A 25644-nucleotide genomic window follows, 5' to 3' on the forward strand; every position below is an offset into this window, starting at 1 on the left:
GTATGATCATTTTGTATCGGCCAGTAATTGGGTTGGTCAGCATAATCTCAGCCTACCCACCAGTATTCCAATCCAACCCCATCTCAGGGGTAAAAAGTAACCACAACAACATCAACAATAATAAAAAATAGGAGTTAATAGGTTTTTGGGATAACCATCGTAAATGTTAGACTTCAAAGCAGAAAAAAATGCAGTTAACCATTCTGTTCTCCTGCCTGTGATTGTGCAATTATACCGACGTTAAGTTAAATAAATTAATTTTAAAAAATATGTCTTCTCTTAGAGATAGAATATCAGCTGTTTGCCAGTGGCTTGGTGGTTGGCCCTGTAGCCTGAGTTCTAAGGTTTTGGGTTCATGGCCTTGTCTGTGTGGTGCTACTGTGCTTGTGTGGGCATTGTTGCCAGGTGCTGTAGGTTCCCATTCTTCCACCTTCACAAAAAAAATGCTTGCTAGGTTGTCTAAATACCGCCCACATTTCCTGCTTGATATTTAAGCCTGTTGTATAAGGATGGTGGCTGGACTCCCACCCGAGAAATATGCTCTTTTCCCTCTAGCCGACTCTGGTTGAACAGTCAGCCCGCACACTTTCTTGCATACCAACATTAGCTTGTTTCGCAGACCATACATTTTCCCCCAATAAAACCAGTGAGCAGTGTCTTCTGTACATACTTTTTTCCTTTATTTGAGAGATGATAATTTAAATAAAGGCCATACAGAACAAGGATCTTCAAATACAGTAACTAAAAAACTGCCAACAAAACGGACAGAAAAACTGTCCCTCCTCATAAAAATGTAGTCTCACTGCAAAATAAAAGAATTTATAGGAAACAGAATGCATGTACAGTGTTAAATGTTTTTGTTTGTAGTTCAATTGAACAAAAACTTGTCACAGTTACGATTTTTTACAGTTTATTTAGTACAAAGACAATGTGTTGGACCCAAATCTGAGGCCCCTATCTAAAGTCTACACAGAGCACAAAAACTGGGAGATAATCTACAAATCGCACCGCCACCTCTGATATTATATTATGAAAGACTCTGAATTTGTTTTACAGAATCAAATAACAACAGTTTTTTAACAATGTACAACTTACGTGAGACAAGGAAACACAGAAAAAGATTCACTGATTTATACCCATAATACTATTAAAAAACAACTAGACAAATGGATTGCATCTCAACCCCTAGGCAGGGGATCCCAATCCTGGTCCTGGTTTTTATTCTATCTGAGCTTTTCTTATTATTTAATAAGGCCTTTAATTGAACACTTTGCTTAATTAGAACTCCTTCACTATTTTCACCTTCTGAAAACAATGAAGATTTCAATGTGTTTATTGGACATAGGGGGTCATTTCACAGACCCTGATTGGCAATAATGAAAGTCCTAGACTTGAGTACCTACTGTAAACTAAATCAGGTGGTCCAAGACTAGTGATAATTCGGGCCTATGACTGCAGTTAACTCAAAATATCTAAAAAGTAAAAATAATCATTCACATTAATCAAACTGGTAAGTAATTAAGGACTCAGTTAAGAAACTGAGAAACTCACATAAAAAAGCATACTCTGGGTTAAGAAGGACAAGGCCTAAGACGTTAAAAACTGCTCCAGCTATCTGATGCCTACGTTATGTCTATTAAAGACTGATTCCAGATGCTACAGCAGACTCAGAAACATGCAAATCATGTACGTCTTTCAGAAATGGCAAAGTGTATGTGCCATTGAATTTCTTTCAGAAAATGGCACATATTAATTCAAACTGGATATACCAGGAATAGGAATACAACATTATCTTACTCCCAAGATTCTGCAAAACTAAATGCACTAAGTTCCATAATAAACAACACAAGCAAGATGAATATTGATTTTCCAATGTTTTTGGGTCACTTACAAGAGTAACATTTTAGCCAGCATTTTTAATGCAATATTAAAACTGATTAACATAACTTAAATCTGATCTCTATTTTATTTTGATAAGGCACTACATTGTTAACGTATGAAACCCTTATTACTGCATAATTACAGCACAATAATAGATATTACACATGATTAAGCATTTGTATATTTAATAAACAGTTTATAACAAAGATCAGGGAGAAATTCTAAAAATAAAACTGAATTCCAGCTACAGTACTAGGGTAAAAATAGTCTGATGTATCTCAGTGTTTGCTACTCTAAGACAAACTGCCTCATACTCATAGCTAATTATTTGAAACTTGTCCTAACACATTCATGATAGCGTTATTATTAGGTTTATTTATCTGTTTTGTTTATCATGTTACATGTATCAACTTGTGTGTTCATATTTTGTCTTTTTTCATTTTTTTAGCATTTGTATTTCACACTTGTGTATATGGAGTTTGCTCAGTTCACTCTGCCTCATCCTTGGGCAAGACATAATAATAATTGCTTACACTTATATAGCGCTTTTCTGGACACTCCACTCAAAGCGCTTTGCAGGTAATGGAGACTCCCCTCCACCACCACCAATGTGCAGCATCCACCTGGATGATGCGACGGCAGCCATAGTGTGCCAGAATGCTCACCACACACCAGCTATTATAGGGGAGGAGAGCAGAGTAATGAAACCAATTCATAGATGGAGATTACTAGGAGGCCATGATTGGTAAGGGCCAATGGGAAATTTGGCCAGGACGCAGGGGTTACACCCCTACTCTTTCCGAGAAATGCCGTGGGATTTTTAATGACCACAGAGAGTCAGGACCTCGGTTTTACGTCCCATTGGAGGGATGGCGCCTGTTTACAGTATAGTGTCCCCGTCACTATATTGGGGCATTAGGACCCACATGGACTGCAGGGTGATCGCCCCCTGCTGGCCATACTAACACCTCTTCCAGCAGCAACCTTAGTTTTTCCCAGGAGGTCTCCCATCCAGGTACTGACCAGGCTCACACCTGCTTAGCTTCAGTGGGTTGCCAGAAGTGAGTTGCAGAGTGATATGACATGAACAGAAATGTTCTGGTTTTATCATTTTTGCATCTAGGTTGAAGTTCCAACTGTATCATTATTCAAACCAAAGCCAAGACAGAACAACCTTGTATTATCAGTGTTGCCAGCCTAGGAAAACCAAATAGAAACAGTATGTGTAGGCAGACTCACAATCAGATTTATTTATGACAAAAGGCCAATGAATATACAGATTTAAACAGCTGTGCAGAGAAAAACTGATTTTGAAGCAGTGTCCTTGTGGTCTCTCATGGCAGGTGTTTATTTTTTGTGTGTCTGCGTGGGTTCTGGAATTTCACTGCTCTAAGACAAAGCTTTTTTTTTGTTCATTCTTGGTTAGGTCTGACTTTGATTAAAATGAAATGCAAATACAAGAATCAAGATTTCAGTACAAGGGTGAAAATAATAAATCATTCTTTTTTTGTTTTTGACTGCTAATGTATTTGTACCTTACTGTACACTGCTTTAGTAGAGTAATCTAAAAGGCAGGAGGATATCATCATTTTTCAAAAACCTAGTCTCTTGTTTCCTTTTTAAAGAAATCAAATTCTTTTGCATTTTCTTTTTTATTTTGCTGCAGGAGGAACAACTCTGAAAATGTCATGATAGACCTCAAATCAGTTAAACCAAATGATCCCCTTTAAAGCACAAGGGAGAAAACTGATCTGCAGTGCTGAAATATCTCAAAAAATATATTTAATAAGCCTTTATTACTGGGTGTTCAGAAGGCATAGCAAATACGATCTTTTCAAGGAACTCTTTAAATGGAGGAAGCTGTAAGGGATATTTGCTTTGTCATGAACTAAAAGCTTTGTCATCAATACTGTCTTTCTATCACCACACACGTTTAGTGATCTCTTAGGCAAGCGTCAATGCAGTAATAAACACTTCTTGCACAGGAATTTTGCCTCAAGTATAACTCTAAACAAACCTAAAATCTTAAATAAACTATTGTCACGCAGTCTTCTGTAGACTGTCTGTTTATATACTAGAGGTTTGGATTTAATTTGGAGAATTGTAATTTTGTTGTATATATGCTGTTTAATTTGGCTTAAGGATTTGCTGGCCTTTCCAAAAGATTAGCATATACAGTATTTTATATCCCTCATATGGCATTACTATACTTACATTTCCAGATAACTAAAAAATTCAACAGTGATGAATTTTATAAGGGTTTGCTTGTCATAAACTCCATTGAAAGCATATACAGTATGAATAAGTCTTCCTGATTTCTGGTTATGGTGAAGCGTTCGTTGAAAGGTTCACCTGTTTGAATTAGCCAGTGTTAGTTGTCTATTTACACCAATTCATTTTCTTCCCTCATTTCTCATTTCTGTTTTCTTCAAAAGTCAATTGATGCACTCCAAGCTGTGTGTTACACAGCTGACAAATCAATGCGATTTGCAGAGTTTGTGCTCTTATCCCACGTGTTCATTTTTGTGGGTGTTGTTCCAGGACGGTTTCCATTCATCTGGAAAAAAGAAAATAAAAAAAACTGTAATGTGATCCCAAAATGAATTCCTTTTACAGGACTTGAGCCAGAAAAGGTAACAAATAAAGACTGAAGAACAATTCCTTAACTTAACTGTCACAACCTTCAATATTCAATATGCAATAAAATTGTTACTTCTGTGAATATGTTTGCCAAGAACTATCTTTAAATTTCTGTATATAAGGATAAGCCTAATGAATGATCTCTAATTTAAATTTTCCCAGAAATACTTACAACCATTAGAATCCTGTCAGTGAGTACAATTTCAACAGAAGACTTTATGACTGTTTTAAGAGATTTAACACTTACTTCTTCTTACTTACTACTTTTGCTTTTTTAAAATGTATTTCACTCAACTATTTTACCTTCACTGTTTCTTCTACAAATATTTATTAGCAGCACAAAAACTATTTGAGATAGAGTGGTCTTGTGCGTTCAGTAGAAACTCAACATTGTATCAAAAGTGTCATGTCCAATGACTTGTCAACTGATTGACTTGGAAATTTGTCTTGTTAGAAACAAGTGAAACAGGAAGTAAATCTGGCTGGTAGTAGCTTTGGGCAACCCATAGGTGGAACCCTTCCTCCCTGACCAGAAAAATATTAGAAACATCACAGGGTGTAGTACTGTGCTCTGCTAGTCTTTGAGGTTAGCACTGGTGACATCTCCACTATTCAAGCAACAGACATCATTGCATGTTCTTAGAATGATGTGAGATAATAAATCAGATATTCTGGCCAAATCAGACCCGGATTGACATTCAGAAGAACAGTTACACACTTAAACTTAATAGCAGAGTATAAATTGTATTACACAGCCATTCAACAGGTTTACTCTCTCTGAACAACTGAATAATCATGCTTTGTAAAAATATGTGTTCAATTAATATACAGGGAGAAAGCTGTATAACGCACAAGAAAAACAAACAATACTTACAATGTCTGAGTTGAAAGGTTTCACATTGATGTTGCGGATGGAACTGCTGGTTAGAGACCAAACCTTGGTTTTGTGTTTAAAGGCAGCTCTGATCTTTAAAAAAGGAATGAAAAGGTATTATCTTCAAAGGAACAAAAATATGAATAAATGAGCATAGTACTATCCTCACTTTAAACCTTTAAGTAGGATCAACTACTCGCAAAACTCTGGTAAAGTATTTTAAAAATACACCGATGAAAAATTCACTTTCTGTTTTGAAGAACGTCATATACTGTAGACATTTTTTTTTCCTGCGGTTCTTTTCACTTTTTATTGGAAACTATAATTAAATTACATAATCATTACAGGGATATTAAACATGCAGATTAGTTGTTCCATGCTCATTTATTTTTGAAATAGTTCTCTTTGATGTTGGTAATGATTTTTAATTTTCACCATATTAAACAAAATAATTAAATATGCGCATTACTCTGCTAGGTTTTCAGACAACTTCAAAAGGGATTTTTTACAAGCAGTGTTATACAATACAGTCCATTATAGAGAATTAGAGCTGATTAGGTTCAGGATTAAATTCAAATAGTTCACGGTACCTCAGAGTTGAGAAGGCAGTGGAAAAGAAATACGAAGAACCCCTTTAAGAAATAGAAACATAAATAATATTCAGGGCCTATATCTCTGTAATCCAAAAACTTAATTATCTGGTGAAATTTCTTTTGCATTTTACATCCCTTTTACATCATTCATTTAAGTCTTCTTTTCATTTTTAACCATCAGTGACAGTAAAGACGTATCAGCAGGAAAAAACTTGTTTAAGCCTTATAAATACACAATGACAAACATTTTCTGGTTAAAAATATTTAGTATAATTCTATTATACTAAAAATATGTAAGCAGATTTTGATCATTTCTATTATGTCTTTACTTAATAACATGTAAATACCATTTATTTTAATCTTCCAAAAATGCTGCTAAATCTTTCAAAATTTATCTCCAACCACACTTCTTCTAAAACATAAGACTTTCCATGAAGAACTATGTGACTACATTTCCAGTTGCATCTTCTATGAATGAACAACATTAATGGTGCAATCTCTATTTTTACTTTCATTCAAAATAAATCTTAACAAAAGACTTTCAAAGATTCACTCTGGGTCTTCCGAGGAACAGATGCTGTAAATGAAGTTTGAAATCTTCACTGTGGAAACACAGCTAAGTTTTTCTGATATAAAGGAAACACTGAAAATGTGCAATTACAACAAAAGTTCTAGCAAATCAGTTGTTATTTTCCTCACTGTCTGATTGATACATGTTTCATTGATTTCCATAATGGTGAACTAATTCAGAGCTCTTCTTATTTTATTTGTGGTACTACAAGATCAAAGGCATTGCTACAGCATTTTAAGAATGGGAAATATTTTGATGTGGTAGGCAAAAGTGGAAAGCCTTTAAATGGAGAAATTAATTAATAGTGACTAGAAGGCAGAGGTTATTAAGGAAGACCACACTAGCCTATTTCCTTGTTAGTTCATAGGTATTGGAGGACAAAGGAAGTTGTTTTTAATTTTTTTTATATTAACCACTAATATGACTTGTACATCGCAAGTAAAAAAAAATCTTCCAAAATGTGCATCTGTACGTATCATATGATCCATCAACAGATTGAGTACAATGGTATATTCCTAGCATCGAAACAAAACAATCCTTCCGTTTTAAAGCGAGAGCTGTGCTCAACTCGTAAATTGTACATACCTGTAGGGAATTAAAAATAGCAAACATGTACTGGAATAGCAGGGCATGGTCATTGAATGCCAGGACCCCAAATATCCATGAAATTCCCAGTATAGGAAGGAGGACAGCGACGGCTTTGGCAGTCAGCCTGAAAGGGACATTGAAAATCTTGTCAAGGGGACATGTACCTGCAAGCAGCTGAGCAAGTCTGTGATTATAGTAGTGAATGTGTGCAGTTGCCAACATTCAGAAAATAAAGCTTTTTTTGTTCAGCCAGCTCAATCAAATGCGACTGCCTTGTTAGTTTGACCACAGTTGGAGGGAACTTGATAGCTACAATAGCTGTGTCTATAGCAGCCCTACCCATTACACTTCTGGCAGACAATCAATACCTCACATCTGTCCCATATTACATATGGGTGTGTCTTATTACAGTTTTCTACATGAGAGCATGTAAGGAACTTCTGACTGGTTTAAAGTTAAGAAACATGTTATGAGATGTAATGTATGAACATACTGTAGGTTCATTGTTAAAGATACTGTGTTTATCTAACTTAGCACTGCTGTAATTTGAAAATAAAAACTGCTCTACTCACAATCAGTAAAGGAATGTAGGAAACTATCTAATACCTGCAACAAATATCACAAGTTATACCCCTGGTCAACAGATAATAATAAACAACTTTATTTTATATAGCACCTTCTCAAAGAGCTTTACAGAATGACAACAGTTATAGAAGATGCCTTCTTCTTCAACGGTTAACACAAAATGAGATGTGGAAGAGAATTAAATTACTCTTTCATCCACATGTAGCCTAAACTAGACTGACAAGAAAAAAATTCCCAAAATGAGTGAACAGCAACACAATTTATACAACCCTCGCACAGCTTTTACATTTTCGATTTACCTCAGAAATGCTTCAGAAAGTGAATGTGCACTTCCTTCCTGTTCCAAAGAAGAACAATCAGCTGCCTTTAGCTGCAAGTTGTTTCACTTGATTTTATGTCTGCCCCATGTGACACACAAGGTACTTCTCATTGGGATGAGAATAAGGCATCACTTGAAAGGAAGCATCTGACACAAAACAGATCCCAGAGCCCACTGGGTGCATAACTTTACCTGCTACATTACTTAAGAACAATAGTCAGATCTATGACAGACAGACACTGCTCGCAGGTGGACCAATTCCTTCTTCTGAACAAGCACTGAACCATAAAATCATTTTACTTATGATTGAATATGGAGTAGGATTCCATATTACTAGTAAGACTCCTCAAATGGATACAAAATTAATTACTTTCATGTGGAATCAAGTATTATGTTTTCTGGGGTATCACAGACATCCATTTATATTTTGTTCTTCTTTTTAGTATTTAGAATAGTCAATTATTTTATTGCCATTTAAACTCAATACCAGTCTGGAAGGTATGACTCTCGTAGTCACACAAGTGTAAAGCTCCTCAATGGCAACATTAAATTCCCTGGCATCTGCAGATATGTGGCACACTGCGTGACATTCCTGACTGATTCACGTCTAAATCCAGCAGTAATTGACCATTTGGGTGTGGTCACCAGGTTATTCCAGTCACCTTGTGAGGTCACCTTGTGAACAGGATCACTGACCATCTTTTGTCTGACTCTAACAGAAATGCCCAAAATATCATAATAAACACAAAAAACCTGATAGCACACAAGGAGAGGTTGAACCTAGGCTGAAAAGTGCTGGTGCACATCTTAGGTTCTCTTTATCATTAAGTGATCATTTTATTGCTATTCTTTTCCCTATCTCTTTTCCCAGAAACATAACACACTGGATAGTAATCCGATGAATATCTCTTTAGCTGAAAGACATTATTATCCAATGAGCACATCTTGCATCTGAGTGACACCTACAGTATAATAGTCCTGTCACTGTAAAATGAGTTACTTTTGTTTTTCTTGAGACATCTTGACTTCAAACAATATTAATCTAAAATGATTAGCTTTAATAAGCAGCTAAGATACAGTAAAGGGCAATGCCTGATGGATTTTCTGAGGGACACAATTGACTGTCAGTTACTGATTACATTCAAAGAAATACTTTAATGATGCATCAGCAGCTTGTCCTGAACACAGATGAGGGTAAAATGGATAATCCACACAACAAATAATACACTAACACATCTTTCATAGACTGTGACACATGGAGCACCACAGTACAACACAACTGTTTTCTACATTCACAGAAACTAATTTGAAATGGACATAAAAACAGTGGTACTCTTGTACAATTATATACTGTAGCTATTGTTACTGTTTACAGTTTTTACCCTAACTTGATCATTAAAACCAGAAACAATGCATCTTCTCTCATAAAGCATAGTAAAATGAATGTCAACTTTGACTGTAAAACATTAATTGCTTATGTAGAGGCCAAACAAGTTCCATTATTATTTATTGATATATATGAGCTTTAATATGTCTATTTCTAAAGAGCAATCATTCAACAGAAATACAGCAAAGTGCAAAGTGGAAGGATGAGTTGTGTACTCACTAACATCAAATGGTTATGAATTTACAATTAAACACAGGATTGTGAAAGAAAGCAAAAGTGATCTTGCGGAGATTTTCACAATATGACAGAAGCAAAGTTGTGTTTGTGTTATTGTTTTAAAGAAAAAAATGGATTTTTCTTCATTAGGCCTTATTCCTTTCTTCAGTATCTTCAACAAAAGAAGTGGAAATTATAATAATCATGCTTAATTACTATCATTACAGCAAAAGGAAATGATAAAGACTCATTCCAATTTGTGAATTTCCATCAGAAAAAAAATGAGATTACACAAGAACTCTGTGTGTGGGTTTCCTTAGTTATTTTCAGCACATTTTAGATTGACTGCACACGTTCGAAGGAAAACAAAAACAAATTATGTACCATTAAATCTTCAGTAGTCATGGTTATAATTAAGGTACGGTATTCTTTTATAGCTGTCTTTTTGTCTGTTCATTGTTTTTCTTAAAAAAACTATTTTGTCTTTGATTTTGATATGTGGTTACTCTTCCTTTCTCTGTTCTTATTTATCTCACTTTATCCATTTAAGTTGTCCACCCTCAGACTACATAGACTTGTTTTGTGTGATCTGAACTGATTCGTTCTTATCACTAAAGAATATAAAGAAAAACTGAATTTGTTTGAAAGAATATTAATAATAAAGAAAGCAATCACTATACTCTTTTTCCATCTTGGTATATTGACGTGATTTCATGTTGACAAGAAGTAGTTAATTTTCTGTACTGTAACACTTCTGTATACTGCAACTCTGCTTTTTGCAGTATTCCTAAAATTGCAAGAACTTTATTTCTTACCTTTAGTCACAGTTTTTCAAATTTCTCAAATCCATTTTTACTTCTTGTTACGACCCCAAGTGTCTAGGGGTATCGGGGTGTAACATTTAGGATAATTCTTTTGTAATTTGATATCCCGGACGAGCCCCCAATAATGTTACGGCCCCAAGTGTCTAGGGGTATAGGATAATTCTTTTGGAAGCAGGTGGGTTTTGATGAGGGACTAGGAAGCGTGGTAACAAGGGTAAGGAACTAGAGTGGTTCCAAAGAAAAGAAAATAACAAACAAAATGGAGCTGGCTAGGACAGTGAGGGAAAGCTAATTTGACTACAAAAGAAAACCCGAAACACACGGTCTTCGGCATCTTCAACACCCTAACTAACCTCCACTGACTACCCAAAACCATACAAGACAAATGGCACTCACCCGTACTAAACTAGTGTACTAATACAAAGTCAACTAAGTGTGTAAAGTGTACCCAACAACCTAAACTAACCTTATACTGTACACAAAAGTTCACACAAAAACACAAGCGAACCAGGAATACAAATAAGGGAAAACAAGAGTAATCAACAGGAACAGGTACAAAGAACACAAAAGTTGAACATATAACACGTTAGGGCAAGGTAATGGCAAAAGAAGCATAAACACACAAAAACACGAAAGTACAAAGAAACTAACAGAAAACCAACAAAACAACAAAGCCGAAGCTATACGAAAATACACACACACACAACAAAAACAAAACAAACCAACGAAGCTGAAGCAATAACCAGAAGCGGAGCGATAACCAAAACCAAACAGGACCGAAGTCAAGCGAAAGGCCTCTCCTTGCTTAGGACCTCCATGTTATATGCTGAATAAGATGTGTTCTGATTGGCTGAGAGCTAATTGACGATGACGTCATACTGAAAGTGTGGTGTAATGGTGGGCCAATGGGGAAGGGAGAACAATCAAGGGTCAGCAGTGTGGACATGACAGAAAAAACACACACAGACCACACACTGGGACGTAACACTTCTGAAGGCAGTTATGAGGCAAACGCCCTAGCTTTTCACCAAGAGCTATCTGTGTAACTACAACAAATAAGACAACTTTCACAAGCAATACAACTGTCTTTGTTAAACTATCACCATTTCAATGATGTTAGTATGAAAGACAGCTTCAGCTGTAATGTATATTCAAGACACCCGTACCATGCAACTTAAACTAGGTTGCATATTCTACTCTAAATTCTCCTTGTGTGCTTGTGTATGTATATCTTCTCACTTTGTATCCTTTACTATTGTTTGTTGTAATTCTTATCACGAGTAAAGAGCCATCTGACAATGGGTGGATGTTTACACAAGACACAAAAGTCTTTTTATTTCATTGCAGCAATTTTAGATAAAGTTTAGACCTCTGTCTTGTTGCACATAGAAGATTCAGTTTTGCTGTCAGCTGTTTTTCAATGATTTAGCGTTTCATTTGATTTTGAAGTAATGGATGACAAAATCGACATTAAACTTAGTAATCACTGCAAAATAAAAAAAAGAGCTGGCTCCATCAGAGCTAACAAGGCAGCTTTTGCTGAAGTTATCAACATGAGATGTCTTTCATTCATCCCTTCTTCCTTTTTCAGGAGCATTCTGTCTCCATGACAACATCTACACTGAACTGAAAGAGATATCAAGGTTGAAAATGCAATAAAAACATTCCAGCAAAAGCAATTTTGCAACTACAATTTTTCAAAGAGCCAGTCACAGGAAAGAAAAGGCCTGCCAAATCCTTAATTATCTCTAATAATACATTTTATAATTACGTTGCATCTAGAGTTTTACGGAACCACTATATACCTCCTCCCCAGCCTTTTCAGTTTTGGTATACTGTACCACTGATCTGAGGTACTGAAAGAAAGTGTCCCCAGTCTCCTGGAATAACATGATTTGGGGTTGCTTCCTAAACCTTTTTTAAACCTGGATAGTAAACTGAACAGACCAACAACGAAGACATTTCCCTGAGCTGTGAGACGTTTGAAGAAGAAAACCTCACACCAATTTCAATCATCTGTGGGGAAGGTAAGTCCAATTAAGCAAAAGGGCATGATGGCTGCATATTACGTGACTAATCTACACAATTAAGTCATTCTCTTCCATTCTTCAAGGGGGATTAGGATTATCTGCATTAGGGTCTTCGTTTTGGCCATTGTAAGTAAAAAGATGAGGCTTTTGGAGAGTGGTGATGCAGTATATAGAATATAGAATTTGATTTTACTAAAAGTTTATTTTGCGGTGGTGTGCTTCATTCATGTTGTTTTGTTTGTTTTTAATGTTTCATTATTGAATCTGTTTGCTCTTGTTGTGTTTCTTTTATGTAGCAGTAAACGTCAGGTTAAGCAGATAATGCTGATAGAACAAGGCAGCAAGAGGGCACCAGCAATGCCTGAAAAAAATGTTCTTGCACTCCATTTCCTAAAGGACACCCAGTACTTGAACCACTTAAAGGAATGGAGGATGTTACTAGTTTTCCCTAGCCATGATATTTGTTTCATAGCCCTCATTTGAGCAGAGAGGGTTGGATATCGCCATTTTTACTTTTTCTTCAGAACAAAAAAAGCATGCTGTTTGTATACCCATTACCATATGCACTGATGTCAAAGAGTCCCTGCTCATTTACAGATTTTATTCTCTGGCCCTTAACTCTAACAAAACAAGACAAAAGCTAATAAATGCCTATTACATCATAATTTTCCAAGCTAGGCAGTTAATGGTAGCCTGCAGGTGGTAAATAATAATAATCAATACATCTTTGACATCTTTTGGAATGTGTAGCTGTTCCAGTTGGTGGTACTATTCCTAAAATCACCAACTGCAGAATAAGCTATGACATTATAATGCTAGGGCTTTTAATGAAAGATAAATGAAACACATTCCCTCTATCAGACAAACTCCTGGATCTTATGAGAATTCTTTACACAAACATTCATTTCCAGCATCTAATTACACATTACACAGGTGAACAACGGGATTCAGTTCTGATCTAAACTGTACTGCCAGACTTGCCTAATGGCTTCAATCATTCACTCCTCTTGTGTGCACCAGCCACAATTCCTAAGCAGCATGCTGTTTGAATATTTCATGCTCTCTATAGGAAGGGGTAATTAAAAGCCTAATTCACTGTATGTGGATTTATCTTAATTTACAGTTTTGTTAACTAATGGCCCACAATATTATTGTTGCAACATCTGTTTCATTTTTGTCTGAGAGCAAGGGCAAAGACTGGCATAGATGCCCATCATAAAATAGCAAACTAAGACAGCAGATGTGAGATGAGTTATATATATCCATTCACTTATATAGCACTTTTCTGGACACTCCACTCAAAGCACTTTACAGGTAATGGGGATCCCCTCCACCACCACCAGTGTGTAGCATGGCAGCCAAAGTGCACCACTACACTCACCACACATCAGCTATCAGCAGGGAGGAGAACAGAGTAATGAAGTCAGTTCATAGATGCGGATTATTAGGAGGTAATGATTGGGAAATTTGGGCAGGATGCTGGAGTAACACCCCTACTCTTTTTGAGAAACACCCTGGGATTTTTAATGACCACTGAGAATCAGGACATCGGTTTTACATCTCATCCAAAGGATGGCACATTTCTTATAGTACAGTTTCCCCATCACTACACTGGGGCATTAGGACCCACACAGACCGCAGGGTGAGTGCCTCCTACTGGTCCCATTTACACCTCTTCTAGCAGCAACCTTAGCTTTCCATCCAGGTGGTGTCCAGGCTCATGCTTGCTGATATTCAGTGGGTTGCGAATTATGATCCAGGATGATATCACTGCTGTTAATATGGTTATGGCTACTAGAATAGATGTTGTCAAATATAATTGTAGGAAAAGTAGCACATGAAAATATATTTTGAACAGGGACTGAGAGATGAGATAGAGCAGGTGAAAGTCCTTTAAAACACTAGAAAGATATTTTGAAAGCTTTTCCTTCTTCACATAGTTTATTAAATTAAGCCTTCAAGGCATACATATGCAGGAAAAAAAACGTGTTGAAATGGGTTTTGATGAGAATCTCAAAGTAATGAAAAAACAGAGCAAAAGAGGTTTTTATGAAAAGAAGCCAGAAAAGAGACCTCGTGTTATGTGAAAAGTCTGCAGCTGCAATGACCAGCTAAACTCATCTACAGTGAATCTAAAGCGGTCTTCAGTGTACTGTAAATAAAAGTGCTTTCAGGTATTTCTCTGTAAGGTATCTTTAATTTTTAATAAACTCTAATGTATTTGTAATTGTTCTTATCACTGTACCCATTACAGAAAGTCAGTTGGGTGAATTTATTCTCTCTTAATGATGCAAAATATATTTCAAGTTATATATTGACAAATCTCTAAATTCGTTTTCACTGAAAATGTGTCTCACACACACTGTACTAGCTACAAATACCAAGCCAGCAATCGTTTTCACAAAAACTTGAAGCTTTTGTTATTAGTTAATAACCAGACCATATGAAGTATGACAAGGTATCACTAACGGCAATTAAGAAATTAAGCCTTCCATAGGTGGAACCTAATGGAAATTAATTTTTGCCATATGCAGAATTTAAAATGCAATTTAGCATAAGATTACACTTTAGAAATTACTATATGACAAATTATAAAATATATATATAATTTTTCACATTTCACACTGAAGACTGCTATTCAAATTAAATTCAATAGAGACCCATGAATGAATTCAAGGGTAGGGAACCAGCTATTTCCTTTAAAATAGAATTGATTAATTTCAATGGCTACCACTTAAGAATAGGAGATGCCTATAAGACATATGCCACTAGTTATTACTATTACACTTCCGGGGGAGCTAGAAAATGTTTAATATATGGCTAATTGGACATATATATGCTTATTGGACATATTGGACATATATTTATTTATTCCTGATCAGGCAGTAAGTTCCAGGACAGCATTGGGACAAATGGTTGTCCGTCATGTGTAGAGTACCAGAATTCCTTCATCCATTTCATTCTAACATGATTTAGAGGTGTCTCTTACTCCAAAAAGTTGCTATTGAACGAAATACAGCCTTTTGCAAGAAAGCAACAGTAAAGGAGTAGTTTATATAATCTGCACATTTCCTTCTGGGGATTTCTTCTAACTTGATGCTTATCAGCTCCCACTGCCATTTGTCATGCTATCTCAGATCTGACTTCTTAAAGCTGATTGCAAGACGGCGTGAGAGAGAAGCAAATTAGTGATACACTGTGCTCTTAAGACCACTGGAGAAACAGTGAGGGCTGAAGCTGTGAAGCACAGCCACACCATCTTTATTTCTTTTAATTATTGTACCACAAGCCCCACAGAGACTTTTCAGACCTTTTATGTTCTGAAAGAATTAAAAAAACAGGATAAAATAAGATGACACAATGTTCGGTGGATTGTTTAGCCAAGTTGTTTACATCATACTGAATTTACTGAATTTGAGTGAATGCTTCTCTATACAGAAGTGTAATTACAGTAAGTAACAGATATGAATATAGTGCTGTCATATTTGCAACAGGGAAACAAAGTATACTCATTTTGTTACAATCTAATACTGCTGATATCACATTGTAAATTTACCTGCCAAGGATGGTCTTTAGGACTACTCAGTATTTGTCCAGCTTTCAACAAGAAAAACTACTAAACAGCTTATTCACCATGTTCTGTGTTAGATTTCAGTGACTTTCACAGCTTCATCCCTGCAGCAATATTTTTTTTTTCCCACAATAAAATGAATTAGTTCACCTGGGAGCTCAGCAATGCAGAGAATGGCATGATGCTTTGCTATGATGATGATATCAAGATTACTTTCCTATCTGTGCATTTCCTTAAAACCCTGTACGTTTCAATCAAGCTGTAGAACAGATACACATAATAAATATTTATAAGAGATCTATTTGCCAACCAACATCTATCAACAAATCAGTCTGCTCATTGCTTTATAAACTGACAGACATACAAAACTGGCTTCTCTCTGAAACTCTAAAGTGAACTCCATCTTCCATCAAGCGGGCTATAGGGAATCCCATTTGAAGTAAAATGCAAACATTAATAAAATGAAAACAAGAATAATACGTCTGTCGCCTTAAGGCAGAAAAACAGTAATAACAGAAACTCCTGATGTAATAACTACTCGTTCCCAATTGCAAAGCACACACGTATGTGTATTTGGCTCACAGTTCTGAGAGACTCAAGCTGGAAATCTATCTTCTTCAATTATTCAAAGTATGATCATTTCTGTAAGTAAGATACTGTATGTGCCTTCATCCCCTAAAACTGATTAAACTGCATGTTTTCCAGTACCACTGGGCAACCTGACACAATTAGCATTTATCAATTTATGATAATCATTTTTTTTCAGTAGCTTTTATGAGTAACTGCTAATAACACAAAACAGTTAATAGTGACTATTTCAAAACAACTTAAAATAGACCATTCTCCCAAACAAATAATTAAGTAGGTAAAACTATCAAAGTGCATCAGTGTACTGCATTCAGTATACTGAACGTGCCTCACTAAGGTAAAGGTTGTGAAAGATCTTAGCTTTAAATTGCTTGCTTTGCACTTTAACTACTATAAGAGTAATAACTTTTTTCTATTGGTTTTAATTATAGAAAATAAAATTGAAAGACAATATTTACTTGATTGCATTGGCGTCTCCATGCACCTTGTAGTTATCAGCACTAATTCTAGAGATGATTCTCGTTACGGCTATGAGGATACCAATGTTGACCTAAAGAGAAAAAAGAATAAGAATAAGAAAAACTGCTTGCAGACACAAGTTTTTTTAGTATTCATAAACATTGAAACCTTTTGTACTCTTGTACTTGAACAGCGAGCTATACAATACATACAGTGAGAATTAAACGCAAACTTGACATACCAGCACCATTAAACAAGCAGTTCTCACGTGAAAGTAGTAAGAACCAGAGATAAGAAACCAAGAATGACTAAAGGCCCATCGATACCTAATAGTGTTTAGATACAAAAAGCAATTGAACAACGATGCAGGTTCACAATGCTTGTTACTGCCATGAAAATAGAGGAGAAAGAGAGTCTTCATTCAAGTGCATGGGACATTATTCAGGTTCTTTGCCAGTCTGTCTATCTGCTTCTTAAAGGAATAGATCAAAGTGGTTTTTATATGGAGGTACTTTATATGGTAATGAAATTAAATCTCCACACTTCAGCTATTATTTGTATTGACACACGTTTTAGTCCCAGGATGAAACAATATTTAGGTGCACTAGAAGGATATTTTATTTTGTAAAGGATGTGACTTCTCTCTCAGTATTTTAGACTTTCATAAGAGCAGAAAAGAGCAGTCAGCAGCAGAGCGCCTAACTGGGAAAAAGTTTCTGAAATGTATCTTTCGTATTCCTCTTTGTCCTTAAAGAAAGCAAAAAAGACAGTAGAAACATACTAATAATACCAAATAATGTTTTTGGCTATCAATCAGACTTTAACTAGAGGTAGGCTACTCTCACTCTATTGCTAATCAGATGTCCAAAAGATATTGTCCTCTATAACTGTCTCAGACAATTTATCTACCAAAGGCAAAAGAAAGAAAAACATACAACATTTCCTTACCACTATGACAAACAGGGCAGGTGCAACGAATGCCCAGATGGCTCCATTCTCAAGGGAAAGCCAACAGCTGTGTGAGAAAAATGGACATGGAGAATTACCTTAAGTTATGTGTATAGGGGCCATTACAGTTTTGTGAAGTTTTATGTAGAATATGTTTTCACCACATATAGTATAAGGCTTTTTTTCTGATTGGAACTGCAGTAACAAAAAAGAATATCAGGATGTTGTTGGTGTAGGAATAGAGAGAAAAATGTCATATTTGAGTAATGGGTTTTCAGATGATTAAAGCCAAGATCCAGTGTGAAATTTCTTTAAATCAATGTAAACTAGATTATTAACGAATCCCTGATCTTTTGCCCTGCCTGTCCTCAAAAGCTTTGACCTCTGACCTGATAAACTTTATATCATGCTCACTTTGGTGTATCTCAGAGGAAATAAAGCTGTGTATTTTTCAAAAGCAGTTTTCACTTTTGCCTGTTCAGTCCATGTTTCTTAGATAAGTAAGAGCTGTCAGTTTTGGTTTTTTTACACCTGAGTTAGAGTGAGCAACTCAATAGTAATGGTTAAGCTACACAGCTTAAGCCATTTTATGCTAGATTACACAAATCATTATGGTTTATGTCACATATGTCACTGAAAAATGATACCTGACAGACTACTGCTGTGAGATACTGTTAGACATAGCAATCAAAGTCAAAGAATAATATAATTCAATATAAATTATCAATATTTGTGTACTGAAATGCATTAAAAATGCAACACATAAATATTAGATCCAATAGCATTTGTTACGTTATTAATACCTCTCTGTATACTGTATAAAATAGATTGTTGGGCCTCCCTAAAATAAAGCTAATACTATTTACTTCACATGCAAATGCATCTTAAAACATTCATGACCCTAGCAGTATTTTCCTTCCTGTGCTCAATGCACATTTCAAGTGATATTCACTTAGAGAGGTAGCTATAGAGAGGTAAAATCTGAATTTTGAAAACTTCAGCAGAGAATTGACTTGAATTTATTACTGGACCCTGAAGAATACATCTTTTATACAGCAGGTTGGTTGATAATACAGCTTGTTTCTTTTGCTGTTATTTTAAATATTAATTAAACTGTAATTTCTAGTGGAGAGGCAGAAGCAGGACCATAATTAATCCATCTGCACTCTAGATACTGTATGTTTTGCAGTCGATAGGGATTAGTTGTTCACTCAGCTGTATCTGCAAAACAACTACACTGTTATTTTTTAGTTTGATTTAACTCATCCTTTCCAAAATCCACAAAGTGACTGTTCAGTCTCTGCATTCATTTGGCACAAATCAAACAGATTTGCACTGGTTTTTAGAATTCAAGGATTTTTTTGGAGCACCAAGAGTATTTCTTGGAGAGAATAAAATCAATTATTTCTCCCTATGTAGTTTTAAAGCTTTCATCTAGGATTTTAAACCATACTGCTATTAATAATTTTAACTTCTCTTTACTACATACATTAATGAATTCCTTAAAATCAAGACAGAACATCCTTAGGGCTGCGTTGTGAGAAGGGACATATAAACTTGGGTTTTAATTAAGAGTGAAAGTGAAAGAAGTTCTATTTGCCTTTCAAAAATTGATGAATTGTGTTCTCAGAAGTATTTGGTTATTTCGTACAGATTTTGCTCTGCTTTACATTTTGAATACATTTTAAATTCTGAAGTCTTTAAAAAGCTTTTTAAAGATCCATCCATTATTTCATGTGTAGCACTTATTCTTTTGTTGTGCTTTGGAGGAGCTGCTGCAAAAACCAAAAAAGTATAAATAAAATCCATGTGAATTTAAGTTTGGTCATACAGACTAAATGAAATAAAGCAGCATTCGGCCCTCTTGATGTTTCCATGTAGAGTATCATTCTTGTAATAAATGAGGGATATAAACTAATGGAAAGGGATCGTTTAGAAGATGATCAAACCCAACATGCACTTTTAAAATGTGTCTTGGGGAGGTTAGGGTTAGAGCACCCAGAAAAAAAAAAACGACCAGGGCCGGATTTTGGTGTTCATAGGCCCTAGACACTTTCACTCCAAAATGTGCAAAAAGAGGGGTAAATGTCAACTGAATTACGTCCCTTGACATGATGCACTTTAAACTGTTCCAATGCTAAACCACGTGGTTGATGGAGCGAGTCGAGCGACCATCACTTCCACACTTCTAGTGTCTAGAACAGCCACTAGATAGCGTGTGATTATTGATTTGGAGCAACTATAGTCAATCGCAAGCATGTTGTTTCAGCTTGTTTGTCGTTAGCCACTAGTGCTTCCTCCCTCTGCCTACAGTGCCTCATGGGAGACCTGGCACCGATGGAGAGAACATGAAAACTCCAAACAGACAAGCGTCCTCGGTTGGAATCCAACCCAAGACCCTGAAGCTGCGGAGCAGAAGAACTAACCACCATGTTAACAGGTCATCACAAAACATAATGGAACATATGAATCAAATACAAATACAGTCAGCTTTCACAAAACAAATTATGGGCTTAAGCAATAAATACTAATATAAATGCACTGTGGTAGCTCTATTGTTGCTGTAGTATGAAAGGAAGTGGGCAGTTGAGCACATTTTGGTTAAAGTTTTTGCTACTTTTTGGGCATTTGTATTACACTGCAAGAGACATGGTTAGATGCCTATAATTAACGAAATAAATTAAAAACTAAAGAGAATTTAAAGCATATGCTACTGTTTCTTTCACAAAAGTCCCTCCAGAACTTGAAAATACCAGGAACAAAATTATTGTTCTTTACTGGATATAATTCTTGGAAATACTGTATGATTTGTAGTTTTTTTCTTTATTTATGTACACCCATTTAAGTTGTATGTGTCTGTATTGCAAGCAAAAAAAAAAAACATTTTTGTGCTAAAAAAATAAAACTATTTCTTGAAAGATAAAATTTTAAAAAATCAAAAGGTTTTTAGTGAAAAGACTTGGTAGTATTTTGCCCCTCTCATTTCTATTCTTATTACCAAATATTCCTCAAATACAGATTTTAATCAATTAATTGTGTAGCATGGTGACTGACCTGGCCGGAAAACTGCAAATCTTGTAGCATTATGAAGCAAGAAATATGAAAGCACCTACAATTAGTTTTCAATTCCACACTCCCTACAACATCCTGTACATGGGGTCTGCAAGCTGTATTCCATCAGTTTACTTAATTCCAACTCCCGAAAGAGCTAAACCCACATACAGTACAGCTACTGCAGATCAGCAGGGATTATATACTGTACAGTATAACAAAGGAACACAAGGAACAGAAACCTTCAGAAATCAATAACACATTAACTGTGAAATGAGAATAAAACAGTCAGAAATATATTAGTAAACTGGGGTTCACAAAGTGAGGTACAGTACACTTAATACACTGTTCTGTTTCTGCTACTTACTTTCCCACTTCTCCATAGCTGTCCAGGGCTGACGTCACAGACACGATGCAGATCACTAGAGGGGAACCTAAGACAAGATAACATATACTGTATACTGAAAACTAGAAAAAAAACAAGGAAAATCAAAGGCCAGAACCTATTCAAATCTCAAAACAAATCACAAATCACAAATGTTTGTCTGGAACATCTTTTGCCATACTAGTAGAAGAAACCTGTCATCACGTATACAATTTAATTTTTTTTTACCTGTTTTAAGGGGATTATAATTTGAATACATCCGGGCCAAAGCTCAGCATCACACCGTGCCACCAGTTCACATCTCTTTCCCTTAAGGTACTCCAATGTCGGACTCAAGAAACAGACTTGGGCCCTACTTCGATAGATCCCCGAGTCGCTCATTGTACACCAGTGGTGAATTCCAATTAAATATGTGGCTGTGGTGAAAAGTGAATGCTTATTTATTTAAGGCTTTTGGCAATGCAACTCTGAGACCGCTTAGTTTTACCATCTAAAAAGAGGAATTATGCAAGATGGGGGACATGTGCTAGATACGCCAAAGGCAATCAACTGGGGAATGCGCTGAGAAGCAGTAGTTATTATAACTCATTTAGCTATTAATAAGTACAGTTGGCTGAAATCCTGCATTGTGTGCGTTTGGCCACAATGATGCTATATCAATTTTTTTTTTTTACATGAAAATTCCGCATCCAAAATAATCAATGCAACAAGTGGGTAAGACATAGCCCTAAGCTTACTGACAAACAAAACAGTAGGGTCTCAACGTCTGTGAATTTAACATCCGTGGTTTCACTTATTTGCGACTCTGGGTGGCTGACAGGGTCTTGTATGGAAGAAGAGCAGAAAGGAATGAAACCAAGCTGAAATCTATTAAATGCAACTTTCAAATTAGCTGAGCAACAGACTAGGATCCTGAGAAAAATCTAGTTAGGACTGAGCCCCTACCTGCCCTCTGCCCAAGTATCCACTACCCAGCGTCAGTATCTCAACGTGGTCTTGTTTTGGTATTGTATCAGATGTTCCAGATTAAGTTAGCAGTACGGGGAATAATAGCCTGGAGACGACTTTACTTGTTCACTGTTTATTTCCCTTTTCATTACAGTGGGACATGCTAATCATGGAGGCAGAGAGAGAAGTGCAGGTATCCACTGGACACAGAGGAGAGATTCATGTTGTTTATTTTATTTTACTACACGTTTGTGATTAGTGTGGTTTATTTTAGTTGTTTTACACACTATATATTGTAATACATTATACAATACTATAGGGGTGGACCTGGTTATATGCAAATTCTGTTAATTGTGATGGTTCTCAGCATTAAACGCTTGCAAATGTTAAGACCCTACTGTGCATACTTTGACTTGCTGAAAGTAATGGAGATCTTCAACATGCTTCTCTTTGACACACATACACTTTCAATGTCATCTACAGTGTTAAATCCTAGGGAATGTTAAAAAAAACTGGACTGTGATTCATATGGAAAACAAGACATGGCCTATTTACCACTACATTTTAGTCATGTGTCCTCATTCTGGCACACACATTCCATTTTAGCTCAGCTAAATTCAAGCACTTTGTAATTAATGTTGTTTGCCAAGTACAACATTAATTATTTATCACTTGCAGTATGAAAACACTAACAGTAATCATTCCTGATTCGCAGGGTACCTAAATAAAACCTGTTTTATTTTAAGACCTACTAAACTGTTATTGAACATCTCACAACATATAGGTTTGAGTACAGACTTACTGTAAAGAATACAATTATCTCTTTGGCTAATTGAACACTAAACACTACAAATTAAAGGTGTTTCCTATTAGGTGTCATCTCCAAAACTATTCATACATCTTTTTCCCAGGGTGAACGGTATTCTTGGGAAAAAAAGAAAATGTGGACATTAAGACAGTTGTAGGATATAAATCAAGAAACAAGCCACATTAGATTGATGTTTTGGTCACTAATCTCTCATACTGTGTGAGAAATCACTAAGAGTTTCAGTGATCTATTCAGTTGTTTAAACTTAACAGAAGTATGTGTCTTTTGAGGAAAGGCTTTCATGAAGTTCCCCCTCTCACACATTAAAAAGGATAATCAAGCCTTGTCAGGACTGACTAATGAAGCTCATCCAGAATTACGAGAACAAAATCTTATTATTCCTCACTTAGTTATTAATCTGATTTTAAATGGCTATTAATTGGATATGCTTATCCAAACTCAAAGAAAGAATATTAGTCAGAGGCCAAAGGCACTGATCAATCCTTGGAAATGTCATTTCAGCAGTCCCACAGTCTCAGTTGTACAGTACAGTGTTATCTAAATAGGAAATTCATTTCTAAAAAGTGCTGACTCACTAAAATAAACCTTAATGTGTCTAATTACATGTGATAAAACTGTCATTTTTTTAACAGTGCTAAGCACCAAAAAGGGAAACAAATTATTCAGAATAAACAGTCCTTTCACCCCAAACGTTACCAAATAAATAGTTTGTCCCCACGAGAAAAGCCAAAACACAACTGCTTCTCTTTATTTTTGCATCACGTTCATTTGAGAAAATAACCGCAGAGCAGCAGTGACAGGGAAAAGTTGATTTATCAGGACAGGTGCACTGAGAATAATGTCAGGGAAGATGGCTGTTGTCTGCATGCATAATACAGTCCTTATCGAGAATGCTCACATTCTAAATCAATGCACAGAATGTTAAGGGAATGTAAATATTTCTGCATATTTCAGCAAAATGAAAACCACTTCAGTGTCAGTGCATTTAACCCTGTAAAGCATATTAAAAAATGAAAATGTGGATCTTGTTCTACTGGGTATTTCTATCAAAAACTGTCACAAGTCAAGCAGATTTGAAAATACTATATTACTTTTGCTTCCACTACAATTTTGTTATTCACAGCCTGAACAACTTTTGTTCCCCTTTCGGCTCTTTCAGATTTAAATTCAGCTGCAATGGTCTTCTGTCAATATTTCTGAAATTAAAAATATGGCTTTATGGATGAAGTTAATGACTACAAAACAACTGTACTACAGTAGCACAATATTCTAAAACAGGGTGCGTTTCTTCTGCTGGAAATTAGTCACATTATTTATATTAGTCAAATTAGACATCGCCTTATTTTTTTTAGCCACAGAGCCTACATTCCAAAATATCTTCGAATATACTTTAAAACTGGTATTTGTTACAGTTATAGGACAATACACTCCTATAAGTGTACACTTTCCGTATTTGTAGACAATTTAGTTATTTTACTTACATATCAGAGAGAGTAAATTTAAAAATGACTAGAGCCTCTGTTAAAACCTGTTTATGGGTATGAAAATGAAGAATTACTATTTAAAGTGGCCTGGAGCCCAGACGTAAGTTTCACAACTATGATATAGTGCATTAAATACAGAAGCATGTACTGCACAGTACTAGGATTCTTTCCATTGGGAACATCACAATAATTACTCTGTACAGCTGTAGCATTTCTGTATGACTGAGGAAAACCTGGTAGAACACTGGTTTCAATCTGTCATCACAGGAAATCTCCAAGGGGTGGAGATATCCATGCCAAACCTGCCTGCTGAGAGATCCAAGGGGATTACATCACCCCTACAGATTCCTTGTTCATCACGAGCCTGATTATACTCTTCTCCCTCACGTCTTTAATCTCTGAAGCACCCTCAGTGACAGGCAGGCACCAATTTATTGTCACAGTATCACAGCTCCATTGTTGTATGTAAATGCTGGAGCCCAGTTTGAACAGAAATCTCTGCGATACTAAACTGCACATATTGTACCAAACAAGCATCAAGCCCACTATGCCAAAAAGATTGGTTCCCAGGCAGAGGAGGTTTGAACCTTCTCAGACACTGTGGGGAATGATGTCATTGTTACTTACCCATTGTACACTTTCTGACATGTTACATATACATTATAGATAGAGTTGGAACATTTAAGCACAGAAGGTGTATTGTGATAAGCACTTCAGGGTTTCCGAACACCATTAAACCATATTTCACAAAACCGTGTCATTCCGGAACCTGGAAATAAATCAGATTTTTAACAACTAAAACGTAGATTTCATTTTTTGTTGCTCTACTTTAAAAAAAAGATTCCAAAATAGAAAATCAAGACAATAGTGTAC

General features: G+C 35.8%; 1 protein-coding gene across 1 annotated transcript in view; it reads right to left on the bottom strand.

Annotated features, from left to right (window-relative positions):
* Positions 1 to 680: 680 nt before the first annotated feature.
* adgrd1 (adhesion G protein-coupled receptor D1) overlaps positions 681 to 25644 on the bottom strand; it is a 79953-nt gene continuing 54989 nt past the window's right edge. Inside the window, exons 19-25 of the mRNA XM_088935443.1 lie at positions 21493 to 21559; positions 18075 to 18141; positions 17126 to 17217; positions 7145 to 7271; positions 5986 to 6027; positions 5396 to 5488; positions 681 to 4438 (exon numbers count right to left, since the gene is read on the bottom strand). Coding sequence (XP_088791569.1) covers positions 4343 to 4438; positions 5396 to 5488; positions 5986 to 6027; positions 7145 to 7271; positions 17126 to 17217; positions 18075 to 18141; positions 21493 to 21559 — 584 coding nt within the window. The 3' untranslated portion in view covers positions 681 to 4342. The remainder of the gene's footprint in view (positions 4439 to 5395; positions 5489 to 5985; positions 6028 to 7144; positions 7272 to 17125; positions 17218 to 18074; positions 18142 to 21492; positions 21560 to 25644) is intronic.

This window comes from Atractosteus spatula, chromosome 17, assembly GCF_055471065.1.
Source record: "Atractosteus spatula isolate fAtrSpa1 chromosome 17, fAtrSpa1.hap1, whole genome shotgun sequence".
Classification (NCBI taxonomy): Eukaryota; Metazoa; Chordata; class Actinopteri; order Semionotiformes; family Lepisosteidae; genus Atractosteus; species Atractosteus spatula.